Source organism: Nycticebus coucang, chromosome 3 (genome assembly GCF_027406575.1).
Source record: "Nycticebus coucang isolate mNycCou1 chromosome 3, mNycCou1.pri, whole genome shotgun sequence".
Classification (NCBI taxonomy): Eukaryota; Metazoa; Chordata; class Mammalia; order Primates; family Lorisidae; genus Nycticebus; species Nycticebus coucang.
This window is the reverse complement of record NC_069782.1, coordinates 7,564,676-7,583,865: the sequence shown is the minus strand read 5'-3', so window position 1 is coordinate 7,583,865 and position 19,190 is coordinate 7,564,676. Positions and strand designations below refer to the sequence as shown.

Genomic DNA, 19,190 nt, shown 5'->3' with positions numbered 1-19,190 from the left:
GGGCGGCATCTGTGGCTCAGTGAGCAGGGCGCCAACCCCATATACTGAGGGTGGCGGGTTCAAACCCAGCCCCAGCCAAACTGCAACAACAAAAAAATAGCCGGGCATTGTGGCAGGAGCCTGTAGTCCCAGCTACTGGGGAGGCTAAGGCAAGAGAATTGCCTAAACCCAGGAGCTGGAGGTTGCTGTGAGCTGTGATGCCACTGCACTCTACTGAGGCCGATAAAGTGAGACTCTGTCTCTAAAAACAAACAAACTAGAGGCAGGGAAGGGCAAGGAGTAGGTAATCAGGACTCAGAGGGATTCCCTGCTACTCCACAATTTCCTTTTTTTTTTTTTTGAGATGGATATTTCTCATTGTTTCTTAGGCTGGCCTTCAACACCTGGGCTCAAGCAATCCTCCTCTCAAATAGCTGTGACCATAGGCTCGAGCCACTGCACTTGGCTCTACAATTTCCTTTTTGTCCTTAGGAATATGTGGGCATCTTCCTATAGTAGTATATAGCTATCTACTCATTTTTTTGTTTTGCTTTGTTTTTCCTCTTCTTTTCTTATTTTTTATCTACTTTTTAAAATTCTTTTTTCTGAGACAGAGCCTCAAGCTGTCGCCCTGGGTAGAGTGCCATGGCTCCATAGCTCACAGTAACCTACAGCTCCTGGGCTCAAGCGATTCTCCTGCCTCAGCCTCCCAAGCAGCTGGGACTACAGGCGCCCACCATAATGTCCGGCTATTTTTTGGTTGCAGCCATCATTGTTGTTTGGTGGGCCCGGGCTGGATTCGAACCTGCCAGCTCAGGTGTATGTGGCTGGCTCCTTAGCCGCTTGAGCCACAGGCGCTGAGCCTTTTATCTACTTATTATTATTATTTTGAGACAAAGTCTTACTCTGGGTAGAGTGCCATGGTAGCATAGCTCAAGTGAGTCTCTTGCCTCAGCTTCTTGAATAGCTGGAACTAAGGGTACCCGGCATGAGCCTGGCTAGTTTTTCTATTTTTAGTGGAGACGGGGTCTCACTCTTGCTCAGGCTGGTCGTGAACTCCCGAGCTCAAGCAGTCCACCTGCCTTGGTCTCCCAGAGTGCTAGGATTACAGGCATGAGCCAGTGCACCCAGCTTATCTACTTCTTTTTTTTTTGTAGAGACAGAGTCTCACTTTACCGCCCTCAGTAGAGTGCCATGACGTCACACAGCTCACAGCAACCTCCAGCTTTTTTGGGCTTACGAGATTTTCTTGTCTCAGCCTCCTGAGCAGCTGGGACTACAGGCGCCCGCCACAATGCCCGGCTATTTTTTGGTTGCAGTTTGGCCGAGGCCGGGTTTGAACCCGCTACCCTCGGTATATGGGGCCGGCGCCATACTCAGTGAGCCACAGGCACCACCCTTATCTACTTCTTTTTAAATATCTCATCATTATAAGGCTGCTTCCATAGTTTTTATATATTGTGGTAAAATAGATATAACATCGGCGGTGCCTGTGGCTCAAGGAGTAGGGCACCGGTCCCATATGCTGGAGGTGGTGGGTTCAAACCCAGCCCCAGCCAAAAAAAAAAAAAAAAAAAAAATAGATATAACATCTAATTTACAATTTTAATCATTTATTTTATTATTTATTTTTTTTTAGAGACAGAGTCTCACTTTATTGGCCTCAGTAGAGTAGTAGAGTACCGTGGCGTCACAGCTCACAGCAACCTCCAGCACTTGGGCTTAAACGATTCTCTTGCCTCAGCCTCCCGAGTGGCTGGGACTACGAGCACCTGCTACAATGCCCTGCTATTTTTTTGTTGCAGTTTGGCCAGGGCTAGGTTCAAACCCACCAACCTCGGTATATGGGGCCAGTGCCCTACTCACTGAGCCACATGTGCTGCCCACTGCTCCCATTTTAATCATTTAAAAAGTTTAGATTTTAGTATAAAATACACATAAAAAAATCTTGGCTCGGCGCCTGTGGCTCAAGCGGCTAAGGCACCAGCCACATACACCAGAGCTGGCAGGTTCGAATCCAGCCTGGGCCTGCTGAACAACAATGATGGCTACAACCAAAAAATAGCCAGGCGTTGTGGTGGGCACCTATAGTCCCAGCTACTTGGGAGGCGGAAGCAGGAGAATCACTTGAGCCCAGGAGCTGGAGGTTGCTGTGAGCTGTGATGCCATGGCATTCTACTTAGGGTGACAGCTTGAGGGTCTGTCTAAAAAAAAAAAAAACTTAACTTTTGTTTTTTCTTTTTGAGACAGTCTCACTATGTCACCTTGGGTAGAGTGCTATGGCGTCATAGCTCTCAGCAACCTCAAACTCTGGACTTAAGCGATTCTCTTGTCTCAGCCTCCCCAGTAGCTTGGACTACAGGCCCCCACCACAACACCCGGCTATTTTTTGGTTGTAGTTGTCAGTTGTTTGGCAGGCCCAGGCTGGGTTCAAATCCACCAGCTCAGGTGTATGTGGCTGACACTCTAGCCACTGAGCTACAGGTGCCGAGCTAAAATCTTAACTTGTTTTGGAAACAAGTTTCTTGGTATGTTTCCTGGGCAGTGGTGTTCATCATAGCTCACTGCAAGTTCAAACTCCTGGGTCCAGCAATCCCCCTGGCTCAGCCTCTCAGGTAGCTGGGACTGTAGACACTACCACAATGATTGATTTCTCCATTTTTTGTAGAGAGCTAAGCAGTTGGAGACCAGCCTGAGCAACATAGCTAGACTCCATTTCTACAAAAACCAGAAATATCAGCTGGGCATGGTGGTGCTTGTAGTCCCAGCTACTTGAGAGACTAAGGCAGGAGGATTATTTAAGTCTGAGTTTGAGGTCGTGGTGAGCTATGATGACACCATTGCACTGTAGCCCAGAGACAGGGCAAGACCTGATCTAAAAAAAAAAACCCAAATAGCTGGGCGTTGTGGCAGGTGCCTGTAGTCCCAGCTACTAGGGAGGCTGAGGCAAGAGAATCGCTTAAGCCCAGGAGTTGGAGGTTGCTGTGAGCTGTGTGATGCCACGGCACTCTACCGAGGGCCATAAAGTGAGACTCTGTCTCTACAAAAAAAAATAAAAATAAAAAATAAATCTTATTCTAAAAAAAAAAAAAAACAACCCAAAGTTTAATATGAACCTAAGAGTTTATACCATGTTCTATTCCTATTAACAGTGTAGGAAAGCCCCACTTCTCCACATCCTTGCCAATATTGGCTTTTAATGTTTTCTTTCAAGAACACTTTTTTTTGAGACAGAGCCTCAAGCTGTCACCCTGGGTAGAGTGCTGTGGCATCACAGCTCACAGCAACCTCCAACTCCTGGGCTCAAGTGATTCTTCTGCCTCTGCCTCCCAAATAGCTGGGACTACAGGTGCCCGCCACAACACCCGGCTATTTTTTGGTTGCAGCCATCATTGTTGTTTGGCAGGCTCGGGCTGGATTCAAACCCACCAGCTCAGGTGTATGTGGCTGGCACCTTAGCTGCTTGAGCCACAGGCGCCAAGCCTCAAGAATACTTTTTTATTAAATGTGATATAAATTAAAATATGTTTCTGCAAACATTGACAACACTTTGGAAGAGTATAGAAATCAGTAATTCCTTGTTGTGGATTTATGGCCACTTCCACACCCTGTCCATGTTGACACTTGCAGGAGCAGCCCAAGGATACAAACCATTTTTCTCTTAATGACAAGGGCTTTGGAAATGCATGGTAGGAGGCCACACTTAACAGGAGGCCTTTTTAACTTAATTTTTGGGAATAGTAGGCAATTCTTCCACATGGTTCAAAATCCATTTGATTTGGAAGATAGTTTAGGGCGGTGCCTGTGGTTCAATGAGTAGGATGCCGGCCCCATATACCGAGGGTGGTGGGTTCAAACCCGGCCCCTGCCAAACTGCAACAAAAAATAGCCGGGTGTCGTGGCAGGCACCTATAGTCCCAGCTACTTAGGAGGCTGAGGCAAGAAAATCACCTAAGCCCAGGAGTTGGAGGTTGCTGTGAGCTGTGACACCAGGGCACTCTAGTGAGGTCGATAAAGTAAGACTCTGTCTCTAAGAAAAAAAAAAAAAAAAAAAAGAGGTTCTGTCCTATTCAGTTTGCTTGCTTTTCTTTCTTTCTTTCTTTCTTTCTTTTTTGAGACAGAGCCTCAAGCTGTTGCCCTGGGTAGAGTGCCATGGCAGAACAGCTCACAGCAACCTCCAACTTGTGGGCTCAAGTGATTCTCCTGTTTCCACCTCCAAAGCAGCTGGGACTACAGGCATCTGCCACAACGCCTGGCTATTTTTTGGTTGCAGCCATCATTGTTTGGCGGCCCGAGCTGGATTTGAACCTGCCCTCTCTGGTGTATGTGGCTGACGCCTTACCCACTTGAGTCACAGGTGCTGAGCCTTATTTGCTTGCTTTTCTATGCAGTTTGAGTGAAGTGGGCCTGAACAACACAGAATTCACCCTTGTGGGAACCAGAACTGCCTCTTGTTAGGAACTTCACTCCCAGGTTCTTAAGTTATTTATTCTCCCCATCATTCATTTAGGAAACAAACAATAACAAAAACAAAGTAAACCCACAATATGCAAACTCCAACTAAGGAAGATGAGATATGAAATAAGAGGGTCAGGGGCAGTGCCTGTGGCTCAAGGAATAGGATGCTAGCCCCATATACTGGAGGTGGTGGGTTCAAACCTAGACCCAGCCAAAAACCGCAAAAAAAAAAAGAAATAAGAGGGTCAGGCGCTGGGAGACCAAGATGGGTGGAATGCTTGAGCTCAGGATTGAGCGAGAGCAAGAGCAAAATCCCATCTGTACTAAAAGTAGAAAAATTTAGCCGAGTGTTGTGGCCTGTGCCTGTAGTTCCAGCTACTTCAGAGACTGAGGCAACTACCCAAGGCCAAACACAGAGGATTTCTGTAATCAGTACGACCGTAAAAGCTATCTCAGCCCTCCACTGAGGGCTATGTCGTCCTATGCTCTGGGCCTCAATCTCAGCATTTCCCCCATCATTACATTTTTGCATCTTACATTACCGTTAGCATACACGTCTTACGTTTTTGGCTTTTTTCCGTAATTACGGTATCTTTTTTTTTTTTTCGTAATTACAGTATCTTTAAAGCACCTAAATGTAGTCTTTGATTAAGTTCATCTATTGGCAGTGGGTGAAAAAAAAAAAACCTATACAAAAACGTCTTCAGGTCCCAGGTGTCTTCAGAAAAATATTTCCAGGCTCCTTGGGTGAGACAGCTACCTGGTAGGGGCAATGTGGACCTACGGTGGGCAAGAAATGAATTTGGTTTTTGTCCTAAAACATGTCATTGCTGATTTTTTTTCTAATATGCTTGTCAAAAAAATTCGAAAATTCAGAGAAAATGTAAACAACTCGCAATCAACGTGATTTTTTAATGTGAACCACTCCCTTAAGAAAGGCGATGAAGAGTGAGGAAGCACTGGATTCCAGGGCCGGAACAGGGGACACCCTGCCTGGTGGATTCAACACGGGTTTGGAGGACCAGCCGCCGGAGGGCCTGGGGAGCAGGACCTACGGGCCCATTCGGCCACCTGTGCGGTGTCTAGTTGATTGGGCACCTTACTCGGGGCAAGCTCCTGAGTTCCGTCACCTCGGTTCTCACAAGTCCCCTACGCAGAGACCCAGGCCAGCCACCTTCCTCTGTAAGTGTCCACCGACTGAAAATAGATTCCAAGTCCCACCCACCTCCGCCCCGAATCTCTCCTTAAAGTCCTCCCCTTTAAAGTGAGCCACTGGGTGACGCCGGGGGAGTTTGCGGAAGCGCCAACCGCGTTGGGGCCTTGGGCGGGTCCCGTGATTGGAACTAGTCCCGCCCCCGGCCCCTCTTCCCCCATTGTGTGAGCGGCTCCGGCCTAGGCCCCGCCCTCTCACCCCCACTCTCCGGAGGCCCAACCCCTCCCCTTTTTTTCACTCCCCCCTTGGCTCATTTCCGGCCGCCGCTGCTACCGCTAGCCTGTAAGGAGGGTTCGGCAGAGGGAAGAAACAACAGCCGCCATCTTGTTTGTGTGCTAGGCTGGGGGGGAGAGGGCGAGAGGGAGCGGGCGAGAGTGGGCAAGCGGGACGCTGGGCTGAGTGCGAACTACGGGAGCGAGAGAGTGCGGAGGGAAGCCGGGTCGGAGAGAGGCGGCAGGGGCTGAGACAGTGGCAGGGGGCCCGGGGCGCAGGGGCTAAGGCGACCCCCAGCCCCCTCCCGTCCGCACACACCCCCACCGCGGCTCGGGAGCCAGGCCGGCGTCGACGCCTAGGGGGGACCATTACATAACCCCGCGCCCCGCAGCGCCTTTGCCAGCCGCCGAAGGCGGCCCCGAGCGGAGCCCCGGGGGGGCGGGTGCTCCCAGCACCTGGCCGCCGGGGGTGGGGGCCGTAGCGGCGGCCGTATTTATTTATTTTCCGCGGGAGAGGAGGGCGAAGGAGGAGAGCGCGGCGCGAGAAGAGGCCGCCTGCGCCGCCGCCGGAGCGGGGCCTCCTCGGTGGGCTCGGCGTCGGCGCGGGCGGGTGGCGCTGTTCGGCCCGGCCCCCTCGGCCTTTTTGGTCGGCAAGTTCCGCGGTCGGCGTCCGCCGCGCCTCAGTCGGCCGCCGCGCGATGTGAGGCGGCGGCGCCAGCCTGGCTCTCCGCTCGGGTGAGCGCTTTGCGGCCATTAGGGGCCGGTGCGGCGGCGCTGAGCGCGGCGGCAGGAGGAGGGTTCGGAGGGTGGGGGCGCAGGCCCGGGAGGGGGCACCGGGAGGAGGTGAGTGTCTCTCGTCGCCTCCTCCTCTCCCCCCTTTTCGCCCCCGCCTCCTTGTGGCGATGAGAAGGAGGAGGACAGCGCCGAGGAGGAAGAGGCTGATGGCGGCGGAGCTCCGAGAGACCTCGGCTGGGCAGGCGCCGGCCGTGGCGGGCCGGGGACTGCGCCTCTAGAGCTGCGAGTTCTCGGGAATTCGCCGCAGCGGACGCGCTCGACGGATTTGTGTTCTTGTGCCCTCCTCTGGGCTTGCGCCCAGGCCCGGCCCCTCGCACTTGCCCCTACCTTTTCTATCGAGTCCGCATCCCTCTCCAGCCACCGGGACCCGGCGAAGAGAAAAAGGAACTTCCCCCTACCCCCTTTGGTGCCGGCGGAGTCCCCAAGCCCACCCCTGGGAGTGGGGCGGGGACCCCAGGCCGAAGAAGAGATTTCCTGAGGATTCTCGTTTTCCTCGCTTGTATCTCCGAAAGAATTAAAAATGGCCGAGAATGTGGTGGAACCGGGGCCGCCTTCAGCCAAGCGGCCTAAACTCTCATCTCCGGCCCTTTCGGCATCGGCCAGTGATGGCACAGGTTAGTTTCGGGAGCCCCTACCTTCCACATTCCCCTTAATCCATTCTACTCGTTGCACAGTATTCTTCCATATTTTATTTCCTTTCTCTCTTACTATTTCTCTGCCTCTTAATTAATTTTAAAGGTGTTTGAATGAGCCGGTCGAAGACGTCCAGTAGCCCAACCATTTTCTTTGCCTCCCTAATACATTGATTGCAACACGGTGTCATATCGATGTGTGTTCTGGAATTAGAGCTCGTTAAGTGGGTACTGTATAGAAATGGCCTTCATTGTTGCTCCCATGCAGTTTAATTTGGGAAATGCCAATGCATTTGTGTGTAAGGGTTTTTGTACGATTTTAGGGTATTTTTGTGAGTAAAGGAGGAATTTTGAATTTTTTCTTTTTAATGCACTTTGTTTCATCCACTTTTCACTTTTTCAGGATTTTCTCTTCTTTGCACAAGATTTCTGTTGAGGAATAGGGTGTTAAAAAAATTTTGATTTTTATTTGGGTTTGAGATCCAGGATTTTCGGGTTCTGTGAAGTTTAACAATTTTCTTTTACCTACCATTGTTAGCTTTTTTTTTTTCCTCTTATTTGCTTTAAGAATCAATATGGAGCGCAGTTCATTTTACATCTCCCAGTTTTTTAGTGAGAGACTAAAATGTCTGAAACTCTAGTTTTTCAGGTTGGGAGAGCAGAGACATTTTCTTTGCAGTTTGTTGTCTCTCGTTTGGGGGGAAGGAACAAAGATAGACCTTTTGTGGAAATCAAAGTTAGAAGTCGAAAGAGTCCCAATGATGAACTGATTGTACAGAAGTTTAAAATGTGCATAAGGTTCTGTGTTTGTGTGTGGTTTTGTTTTTTTATACTTACGATTTATATCTTAAGATTTCACTTAAAGAGTTCCACACATTCTTAAATTGTTGAACTAGCCTCTTTGTCAGTAGAAATTGAAGTGACTTATTCCATCATTCCTTTTTTCCCTCTCCTTCCGTTAAGTTTAATGGTGTTATCTTAATGGCTACCGACCTTTTTGCTATCCTAGTTGTATGAGATGCTAGGATAATGGGAAGAAGAATAGCTGGCCATCTGACAGTCCCCAAGATGTTCCCCCTTTACTACGGAGCATCTCTTTAACTCCCCGACAACAGGCTCAACGTCATCCCTCCATCTGCCAGTGAAAGTGCATAATGGAGTTAAATGTACCCTTTGAGTTTGTAGAGAACTTCTAGAGCATTTTCTAAGTAGGCTTCATTTCAGAGGATGAAAATGAGGGTATAAAGCAAATGATTTAAATTCTTTGCTTTTGTATTAAAGATGTTAGAAGTTTAAGTTAACCTGCAAAAATTGAGAAGTAGGAGTCTTGCAAAGTTCCTATACCAAAGGCTTGTAACATTGTTTTTGCATGAACCAAAATTCTGTATCCCTTGAAGTTTCTGTATAGTCTTAAGGGATTTTTTTTTTAGCTTTTTCTTCAAAATTCATACATTAATGTATTTCTTTGCACTTAAGTGTGATTCAAAAAGGAATTTTTAGATGATCTTTAGACACATAATGCTATAGATTTTTGTGCTGTTTCTTTAGTTTGTGTGTAGTGTGGTAGTAGATTTTACATTTGAGCTAACCAGTGTTTTGGAATATTGTAGGAAAATTCTCTTAGATACTTTGACCAGTTCTGATTTGAGTAAAAAACGTCCAAACACTTTGTTCAGGTACACTATTTCATTCTCTGTATCTGATCTGTGTACTTTAATATGCCCATACTGTTTTGCTACTTTAAATATCTTTAAATAATTATGAATCCTGAATGTATCAAGTAGGATTTTATAATTTAGGAAAAATTCTCCATGTTGGGATTAATATATTAACTTGTGGTACTACCTAAGAGTTTATTTTACTATTAGATAATTCTCTAACTTTAGTATTTAGAATTGATCCCCCACCTCCATCAAGATTCTACTTCAGGAATTCTTTGGTGTACAATTTTTCTTATTAATTTTTTTTATAACTTTTGGTCGGGGGGAAGGGGCAGTTTTTGGCCAGGGCCAGGTTTGAACCCACCACCTTCGGGCCACCTTTGGATACGGGGCCGGCGCCCTACTCCTTTGAGCCACAGACGCTGCCCAATTTTTATTATTTTTTACTTATTCATTTTTTCAGACAGAGTCTCCCTTTATTGCCCTTGGTAGAGTGCTGTGCGTCACAGCTCACAGCAATCTCCAGCTTTCGGGCTTGGGCAATTCTCTTGCCTCAGCCTTCCAAGTACCTGGGACTACAGGCGCTTGCCACAACGCCCGGCTTTTTTTGTTGTTGATGCAATTTGGCTGGGGCCGGGTTTGAACCCACCACCCTTGGTATATGGGGCCTGTGCCCTACTCACTGAGCCATAGGCACTGTCCTTTATTTTTATTTTTATTTTTTTGAGACAGTCTCAAGCTGTCGCTCTGGGTAGAGTGCCATGGCGTCACTGCTTACAGCAACCTCAAACTTTCGGCCAAGTTCAAGCAATCCTCTTGCCTCAGCCTCCCAAGTAGCTGGGATTACAGGCCCCTGCCACAACGCCCAGCTATTTTTGGTTATAGTTGTCATTGTTGTTTGGCAGCCCGGGCTGGATTTGAACCCACGAGCTCTGGTGTTTGTGGCTGGTGCCTTAGCCACTTGAGCTACAGGCGCTGAGCCTGGTGTACAATTTTTAATTGTAACCATTCTGAGGTTTTTGAAGAAGAAATGAGTATTAAAAAAAAATACTCGCCTTTTGTGAACTTAAAAAAATTGGGCACCATTGTATCCTCTAATTTTTTTTGCGTTCAGCAGTGTGTAATATAAGTTTGCAGGCAGCTTTTAATTGAGGCACTTCCCTTTTTAAAACTTCAATTTTCAAAATGCTTTTTTTATTTTGTTTGCAGTTGTCATTGTTGTTTAGCTGACCGGGGCCAATTCCAATCCACCACCTTCAGTGTGTGTGGCTGGCACCGTAACCACTGTGCTACATGCACCAAGCCAAAACTTAAATTTTCAGGCTTAAAACTTTTACCTATTAATTTTTGAGTTGTTCCTTGGATAGCTTATAAATGTGAAAGGAAGTTATTCCTTGGTAGATTTCATTAGGATTTTTATCTAGAACTGGTCGAAATGAGCCCAAAGTTGGAGACTCCAGAAACTTTTTTTTTTTTTTTTTTTTTTGAGATAGATTTTCACTTTGTTTCCCTTGTTAGAGTACTGTGGCATCACAGCTCACAGCAACCTCCAGCTCTTGGGCTTAAGCGATTTGCTTGCCTCAGCCTCCTGAATAGCTGGGATTACAGGTGCCTGCCACAACACCCAGCTATTTTTTTTTGTTGTTGTTGCAGTTTGGCCAGGGCAGGGTATGAACCTGCCACCCTCGGTATATGGGGCCAGCGCCCTACTCACAGAGCCACAGGCGCACCCCCGAAACTTTTTTAGAAAGTGATACAGGCTGCTAAATTTCTAGTGTAAGTATACCTATCAAGAGTGTTTTAGTGTGTCTGCTTTATAGAAATAAAGCTGAAATCAGTGGGTTGGCATGCTAATGCATGTTGAGAAAGAGAGGAAAAGAATTATTTTTAGCCTTTGCATCTTTATGTTCCTGTTTTAAAATTTGCATTTGATGCATTGAAAATTGTATTTAGTTGGATATGGTCGGAGGGGAAATCATTTGATAAATGGCTTTTGGTTTACCTCTTTTTCCACTAAACAAGATTATAAAATTCATTTGTAAAATTGTTTTGGCAAAATTATTGACCAGAAGAAAGTTAGTTTCAGATGAGCCCTTTTCTGTTGATTTGAGTGATGGAAGTAATAAGGCTGATCTGTTGCCTTCATTACTCAGTAACATATTTTGTTCCTGTTTCGTAAACTCTTAATGTAAAGAGCAGACTCTGGAAAGGTGGGTGGCAGTTTTAGGATCTGGCATAAGTAAGTAGAAAAAAAAATCCTTCTGGTCTTGGTACAGTGGCCCTATGTTTTTTGTTTTTTTGTTTGTTTGTTTCAGAGTCCCAGGGCAGATAGTATAGAAAATATATCTGCATTTTAACCACTAGATTAATGTACACAGTCAAGAGAAGTGGTTAAGGATCAGTTTTACTTTCTTACAATACCATTGTATGTAAGTGATTTTTTATTCTAACCAGAGCATTTTGGTGATGACCAGTTCTTTTTCAGCTCTTAATACTGTGATATTATGTTTTGTTTTTTTAGGCATGAATCTTTACATTAGAGTTTTGCTTTTGCAGTCTTCTTTTTTTTTTTTTGAGACAGAGTCCCACTGTGTCACCTTGGGTAGAGTGCCATGGCATCACAGCTCACAGCAACCTCAAACTCTTGGGCTCTAGCAATTCTCGCCTCAGCCTCCTAAGTAGGCTGGCGCTGGGATGACAGGTGCCCACCACAGTGTTCGGCTGTTTTTTTGTTGCAGTTGCCATTGTTGTATAGCTGGACCGCACCGGGTTTGAACCTGCCAGCGCCAATGTACGTGGCTGACGCCCTAGTTGCAGCTTCAGGCATCGAGTCTGCTTTTGGCAGTCTTTGAGATAACAGCTCCTTGATCTTGAGAGGTAGTGCTGACTTCAGTGTGGAATTGCAAAATATTTTATTAAAGTACCTAAACTTTTGGCAATTATTCTCAAGGGCTTGTGAGTTCATTTACAGAACTTCAAGAAAGTTGTCTGTGGTTGATAGATAAAATGATTTTTTGTTCAGTTGCAAATCTTGTATGTATTACAGTATAGTTGCCCCTGTCTGGAGGGAGTTCATGTTCTATTGCAAGGTAGATTGGCATGTCCAGTGAATGGATGGTACTGGCATGTCCAGCGAATGGATGTTAGGGGGAGAGGAGGCGGTTTCTGACTGTTACTTTTTGGCATTTTTGGTTTTTGTTTTACTTTGCTTTTCTGCCCCTTCTTTCATTTATTACATACAAAGGCAAAAATTGAAACTGTTGAAAATTAGTGCAAAGTGGTATTTGTAGTTGTGGGGACATTACTGGCAAATAGGAAAGGGAAAAAAGAGTAGGAAGAATGTTGCAGATACAAGTGGGAGTGTAAAATACTTCTTCCTGGTATATTTACAAAAACAACATAGCCATTCTGCCAATTCTTTTTTTTTTTTTTTTTTTTGTAGAGACAGAGTCTCACTTTATCACCCTCAGTGTAGAGTGCTGTGGCGTCACACAGCTCACAGCAACCTCCAACTTCTGGGCTTAGGCGATTCTTTTGCCTCAGCCTTCTGAGTAGCTGGGACTACAGGCGCCCGCCACAACAACCAGCTATGATTCTGCCAGTTCTTACAACCAACTATTAAGGAAAAATATGCTGCTTTTGTGTGTTTGTCCAGATTTTAGAGTTTTCTCCTTTGAGGATTTCTAAAGTTGTGTTTTGAGTATGGCAAACATCAATGAAATTAATGGACAAGTGAAACAAATTATATCAATGTTAAAATTTTATTTTATTTTATTTTTTTGTAGAGACAGAGTCTCACTTTACTGCCCTATGTGATTCTCTTGCCTTAGCCTCCTGAGCAGCTGGGACTACAGGCGCCTGCCACAACGCCCGGCTACTTTTTGTTGCAGTTCGGCTGGGGCTGGGTTTGAACCACCACCCTTGGTATATGGGGCCGGCGCCCTACTCATTGAGCCACAGGCGCCGCCCCAATGTAAAATTTTGAAACATTGAACTTTTCAGATGCTTTTACCTCCCATAATAGATGGTAGTTTCCTTCTGAAGTTTTATTTATTTATTTATTTTTGAGACAGTCTCAGTTTGTTACCCTCGGTAGAGTGCTGTGGCGTCATAGTACACAGCAACCTCAAACTCTTGGGCTTAAGAGATTCTCTTGCTTCAGCCTCCTAAGTAACTGGGACTACAGACACCCGCCACAGTGCCCAGCTATTATTAGGTTGCAGTTGTTGTTTTTTGTTTGGCAGGCCCAGGCTGGATTCAAACCTGCCAGCTCTGGTGTATGTGGCTAACACCCTAGCTGCTGAGCTACAGACACTGAGCCTCCTTCAGGAGTTTTTTCTTTTCTTTTTTTTTTTTAAAGATAGAATCTCACTATGTTGCCCTCGGTAGAGTGCTATGGCATCACTGTTCACAGCAACCTCAAAGTCTTGGGCTTAAGCAATTCTTGTGCCTCAGCCTCCCAATCTGGGACTACAGGTGCCCTCTACAATGCCCGGCTATTTTTTTTTTTTTTCTTTTTTTTGTAGAGACAGAGTCTCACTTTATGGCCCTCGGTAGAGTGCCGTGGCCTCACACAGCTCATAGCAACCTCCAACTCCTGGGCTTAAGCGATTCTCTTGCCTCAGCCTCCCGAGTAACTGGGACTACAGGTGCCCGCCACAACGCCTGGCTATTTTTTGGTTGCAGTTTGGCCAGGGCCGGGTTTGAACACGCCACCCTCGGTATATGGGGCCGGCGCCTTACCGACTGAGCCACAGGTGCTACCCATGCCCGGCTATTTTTTAAAGATGGGGTCTCACTCTGGCTCAGGCTGATCTCAAACTTTTGAGCTCAGGCAGTCCACCCGCCTTGGCCTCCCAGAGTGCTAGGATTACAGGTATAAGCCACTGCGCCTGGCCAGCACTTATGTTGTATTAGGTATAGTAAATCTAGAGAAGATTTAATGTATACTGGAGGATTTGTGTACGTTATATGCAAATATCCATACCATTTTATATCAGGGACTTGAGAGCATCCTTGGATTTTGGTATCCAAGGATGATCCTGGAACCAGTCTCCAAGTGTAATTGTAAGTGCACAGAAGATGGAAGAAAAGATTTGAAGGAAGATAGGTGGTTGACAAAAGTTTGTGATTGAATGATTAGATGGTAGGTAATGAGATGGGAGAATCAAGGATAGTGCTCAACTTTGGGCCAGTGGGATGGGTGACAGTTTGCTAAGTTGAAGAGAACATAGAGAAGTATTTGTGTCCAGGGTGGGATGGTGTTTTGAAGTTGTATAGTTCTCTTGAATTTGAGTAGTCCCTTAGTCACTTTTTTCTTTCTTTTTTTTTTTGTAGAGACAGAGTTTCACGTTATCACCCTCGGTAGAGTGCCGTAGCGTCACATAGCTCACAGTAACCTCCAACTCCTGGGCCTAGGCGATTCTCCTGCCTCAGCCTACCGAGTAGCTGGGACTACAGGCGCCCGCCACAACGCCCGGCTATTTTTTTGTTGCAATTTGGCCTGGGCCGGCTTTGAACCCGCCACCCTCGGTATATGGGGCCAGCGCCCTGCTCACTGAGCCACAGGTGCCGTCCCACTTTTTTCTTTCTTTCTTTTTTTTTTTTTTGTTGTTGTTGTTGCAGTTGTCATTGTTTAGCGGGCAGGTTTGAACCTGCCACCCTCGGTGTATGTGGCCCGTGCTGTGACCACTGTGCCACAGGTGGTGAGCTGAGTAGTCACTTTTTTCATTTCGTTTGCCTGTATCTCATTTCAGCCAGTAGATATCGACTATGTACTAAGTCTTAAGCATTTGGAATGTAAAGAAAAATAAGAGTGGTTTCTGCTCTCAACACCTTAAGTGACCCACAGTGTTTCATAGGTTATGTATGCTCTGGGGTAATTTTTTTTTTTTTTTTTCTGTTTTTGGCCAGGGCTGGGTTTGAACCGCCACCTCCCACATGTGGGGCTGGTGCCCTACTCCTTTAAGCCATAGGCACTGCCCATCTCTGGGATAATTTTTAAAAAATACTTTGGAGTCCTCATTAGTATAGTGATAAGTAAAAAAGAAAAGGAAAAATATTTTGGGTAAAGGCAGAGATTAGGGAATATTTCTTTTTTTTTGGAGACAGAGTCCCAAGGCTGTCAGCCTGGGTAGAGTGCTGTGGCATCACAGCTGACAGCAACCTCTAACTCTTGGGCTTAAGCAATTCTCTTGCCTCAGCCTCCCAACTAGCTGGGACTACAGGCACCTGCTACAACACCTGGCTATTTTTTGGTTCTAGTTGTTATTGTTTGGCAGGCTTGAGCTGGATTCAAACCCGCCAGCTCTGTGGCTGGCGCCTTAGCCACTTGAGCTACAGGCGCCGAGCCAAAAATAACAGATTTTAACAGGGCTGGTGGAGCTGAAAGTAATTTATCTTAGAAATAAGGAAAGCGGGGGCAGCGCCTGTGGCTCAGTGAGTAGGGCATCCGCCCCATATACCGAGGGGTGGCAGGTTCGAACCCAGCCCTGCCCAAATTGCAACAAAAATATAGCCAGGCCTTGTGGCAGGCACCTGTAGTCCCAGCTACTTGGGAGGCTGAGGCAAGAGAATTGCCTAAGCCCGAGAGGTGGAGGTTGCTGTGAAATGTGATGCTATGGCACTCTACTGAGGGCAACAAAATGAGACTGTCTCTAAAAAAAAAAAAAGGAAAGAAAGAAATGAGGAAAGCAGAGAAGAGTATTTCAGGTGTAACAAATATAAGTAGTTCTGATGTGGCTGGACCACAGGCTGTGTAGTGCGGTATTTTCCTGGGAGACAGATGGAAAAAGATGTTGGGGTAAGGTAAGAAATTTGCCAGTTATCTTGCCATCAGAGTAAAAATTTTACGCACTAAGAGTGATGTGATTGGGGAAAGACTACTTCTGGTGACAATGGATAGGATCAGCAGTAGAGAAAACCTAATGTCAGGAAGACCGCGTATGTTATTTACCTCCTTTTGAGATTAGTTTATCATTTACCTTGGGAGTGTTCATTCATTTTGGTAATTCCAATATACTAAAGATCCATGTTTTGTTTACCGGTTGTCATAAATTTTTTGGAAACTGAGTATAACTGTTGTCCTGAGGATAGAGTGCCATGGCCAGCTATCAACCTACAACTCCTGGGCTCAGGTAATCCAGTAATCCTTTTACCTCAGCCTCCCAAGTAGCTGGTGGGACTACAGGAGCATGCTATCATACTTGGCTAATTTTTCTTTTTTTTTTTTTTTGTAGAGACAGAGTCTCACTTTCTGGCCCTCGGTAGAGTGCCGTGGCCTCAAACAGCTCACAGCAACCCCCAACTCCTGGGCTTAAGCGATTCTCTTGCCTCAGCCTCCCGAGTAGCTGGGACTACAGGCACCCGCCACAATGCCCGGCTATAATTTTTCTATTTTTAGTAAAGACAGGGTCTCACTCTTGCTCAGACTGGTCTTGAAGTCCTGAGCCTGAGCAATCCACCTGCCTTGGCCTCCTAGAGTGCTAGGATTACAGGTGCAAGCCATCAAGCACAGCTCAGGAGACTTTTGAAAAAAGAGACAGTGGGGCGGGGCACCTGTGGCTCAGTCAGTAGGGCACCAGCCCCATATACCAAGGGTGGCAGGTTCGAACCTGGCCCCAGCCAAACTGCAACAAAAAATTAGCCGGGCATTGTAACTGCGGGTGCCTGTAGTCCCAGCTACTCAGGAGGCTGAAGCAAGAGGATCGCCTAAGGCCAAGAGTTGGAGGTTGCTGTGAGCTGTGATGCCATGGTAATCTACCAAGAACAATAAAGTGAGACTCTGTCTCAGAAAAAAAAAGTGCCCATAGCTCAGTCAGTAGGGCAGTAGACACATGCACCAGGGCTGGTGGGTTCAAACCCAGCCTTGGCCTGCCGGAAACAAAACAAAAAATTAGCTGGGCGTTGTGGTGGGCGCTGTAGTCCCAGCTACTTGGGAGGCTGAGGCAAGAGAATTGCTTACGCCCAAGAATTTGAGGTTGCTGTGAGCTGTGACACCACGGCACTCTACCAAGGGTGACAAAGTGAGACTCTGTCTCAAAAAAAAAAGACAGTAGCACCTCCATCTACGATCCTTTATAGGTATTCCCTTGTAGAAAACCAGTGGCTCTGGCTCGGCGCCCTATAGTACAGTGGTTATGATGCCAGCTACTTGCACCGAGGCTGGCAGGTTCCATCCCAACCCAGGGCTGGTAAACAACAGTGACAACTGCAACGAGAAAATAGCTGTGCGCTGTGGCGGGAGCTCATAGTCACAGCTATTGGGAGGCTGAGGCAAAAGAATCACTTAAGCCCAAGAGTTTGAGGTTGCTATAACCTGTGATGCCACAGCACCACCAAGGGCGATATAGTGAGACTGTCTCAAAAAAAAAAAAAAAGAACCAGTGGCTCACACCTATAATCCCAGCACTGCTCAAGGCGGTCAGATCACCTGAGCTCACAAGTTGGAAGACCAGCCTGAGCTAGAGTGACACTCCCACCTCTAAAAATAGCTAGATATTGTGGCAGACGCCTGTAATCCCAGCTACTTGAGAGGCTGAGGCAAGAGAACCATTTGAGTCCAGGAATCTGAGGTTGCTATGAGCTATGATTTTTCAGCACTCTACTGAGGGAGACAAAGTGAGACTGTGTCTCCAAAAAAAAAAAAAAAAAAGAAAAGAAAAGACAACCCTGAAGTTTGTTGAAAACCAAGAAACAGGGCGGCGCCTGTGGCTCAGTGAGTAGGGCGCCGGTCCCATATGCCGAGGGTGGCGGGTTCAAACCCAGCCCCAGCCAAACTGCAACAAAAAATAGCTGGGCGTTGTGGCGGGTGCCTGTAGTCCCAGCTGCTTGGGAGGCTGAGGCAAGAGAATCGCGTAAGCCCAAGAGTTAGAGGTTGCTGTGAGCCGTGTGACGCCACAGCACTTTACCTGAGGGCAGTACAGTGAGACTCTTATCTCTACAAAAAAAAAAAAAAAAAAGAAAACCAAGAAACGTTCAGTGATAGCTTGCAGCTGAGGTTTAATATGATGTCATTGAGTTGATTCTTAAGGTCAGATTTTAACGAACAATAGTGTCTGCATCTTGTAGATATTTTCGTAATAAGTGTCACTAAATAAATTGATAAAAAGCAAGGCAGATAGTCAAGGTAAAATTTAAGCTGCAGGTCACATTATTGATAGTTACACACTCATCTCTGTTTCGTATTTGACACTTTAAATGTATTGGGGCTTAAGGATATAAACTTCATGATATTCCATGAGCATGGTGTTAGTTAAAAAAAAACTCAGAACAAATTTCAAGTTAATCTCTTCTCAAAGTATAGTTATACCTTTTTATGTTCTGGTTGCAGGAGGTGTTGAGAGTGTATATTTTGAAATTTGTTTGTACTTTTGCCCTTTGTTTTGGATTTCAGATTTTGATAGCTGCCCGTGTGCTTAGCTATATGAGTCTATATAATTGATTGCCACCTTTGATCCAAATTGGTATAAAGCTCACATATTTTTCCCAGTTGTTTTAGAAATAGAAGTAATCTTAACTGTCCCTGCAGCCTGGATATTTCATTTTAATTTTTTTTTTTTTTTTTTAGAGACAGTTTTACTTTGTCACCCTATGTAGAGTGCTGTAACGTCACAGCTCAGAGCAACCTCCAGCTCTTGGGCTCAGGCGATCTTCCTGCCTCAGCTTCCTGAGTAGCTGGGACCACAGGCGCCCGCCACAACATCCAGCTATTTTTTGTTGCAGTTTGGCCAGGTCCGGGTTTGAACCCACCACCCTTGGTGTATGGGGCCAGTGTCCTACTTGCTGAGCCACAGGCTCTGCCCTCAGTTTAATATTTTTGGTGTTCCTTCAAATTATGTAGTTTGATGTGTTTGTGCATCTTTCTTTCCTTGCTAAGTGCGTTGTTCGTATAAGAGTAATTCTGCTTCATCTGTGAAGTACTAATACATTTTTTAAGCAAAATACGGAATGGAGGTTAGGAAAAGTTGTTTTACCCTGATAAATTTGTGAAATTTGCAAAATTGCCTCATTTTAAAGACTACAGTGTTCTGAAATTTTTGGTTTTTAACCCAGTGTAAGAGTAAGAAAGTGTCCTAAACCACTAAGAAATAGAGATCTGAGATTGGTAGTTTGAATATTTAGCTAAATATTTACCAGAATTACTTAATGTGGTAGATTTGATTTTCCTTTTTCTTTTTCTTTTTCTTTGACACGGTCTTACTTTGTCATCCTTGGTAGAGTGCTATGTGGCGTTATAGCT

General features: G+C 45.9%; 1 protein-coding gene across 3 annotated transcripts in view; it reads left to right on the top strand.

Moving 5' to 3' along the window:
- Nucleotides 1-5,867: 5,867 nt before the first annotated feature.
- The window catches only part of EP300 (E1A binding protein p300), a 98,178-nt gene continuing 84,855 nt past the window's right edge, over nucleotides 5,868-19,190 (top strand). For all 3 annotated transcript variants that reach the window (XM_053583553.1, XM_053583552.1, XM_053583551.1), the window contains exon 1: nucleotides 5,868-7,271. In XM_053583553.1, the coding sequence (XP_053439528.1) occupies nucleotides 7,178-7,271 (94 nt within the window). In that variant the 5' untranslated portion in view covers nucleotides 5,868-7,177. The remainder of the gene's footprint in view (nucleotides 7,272-19,190) is intronic.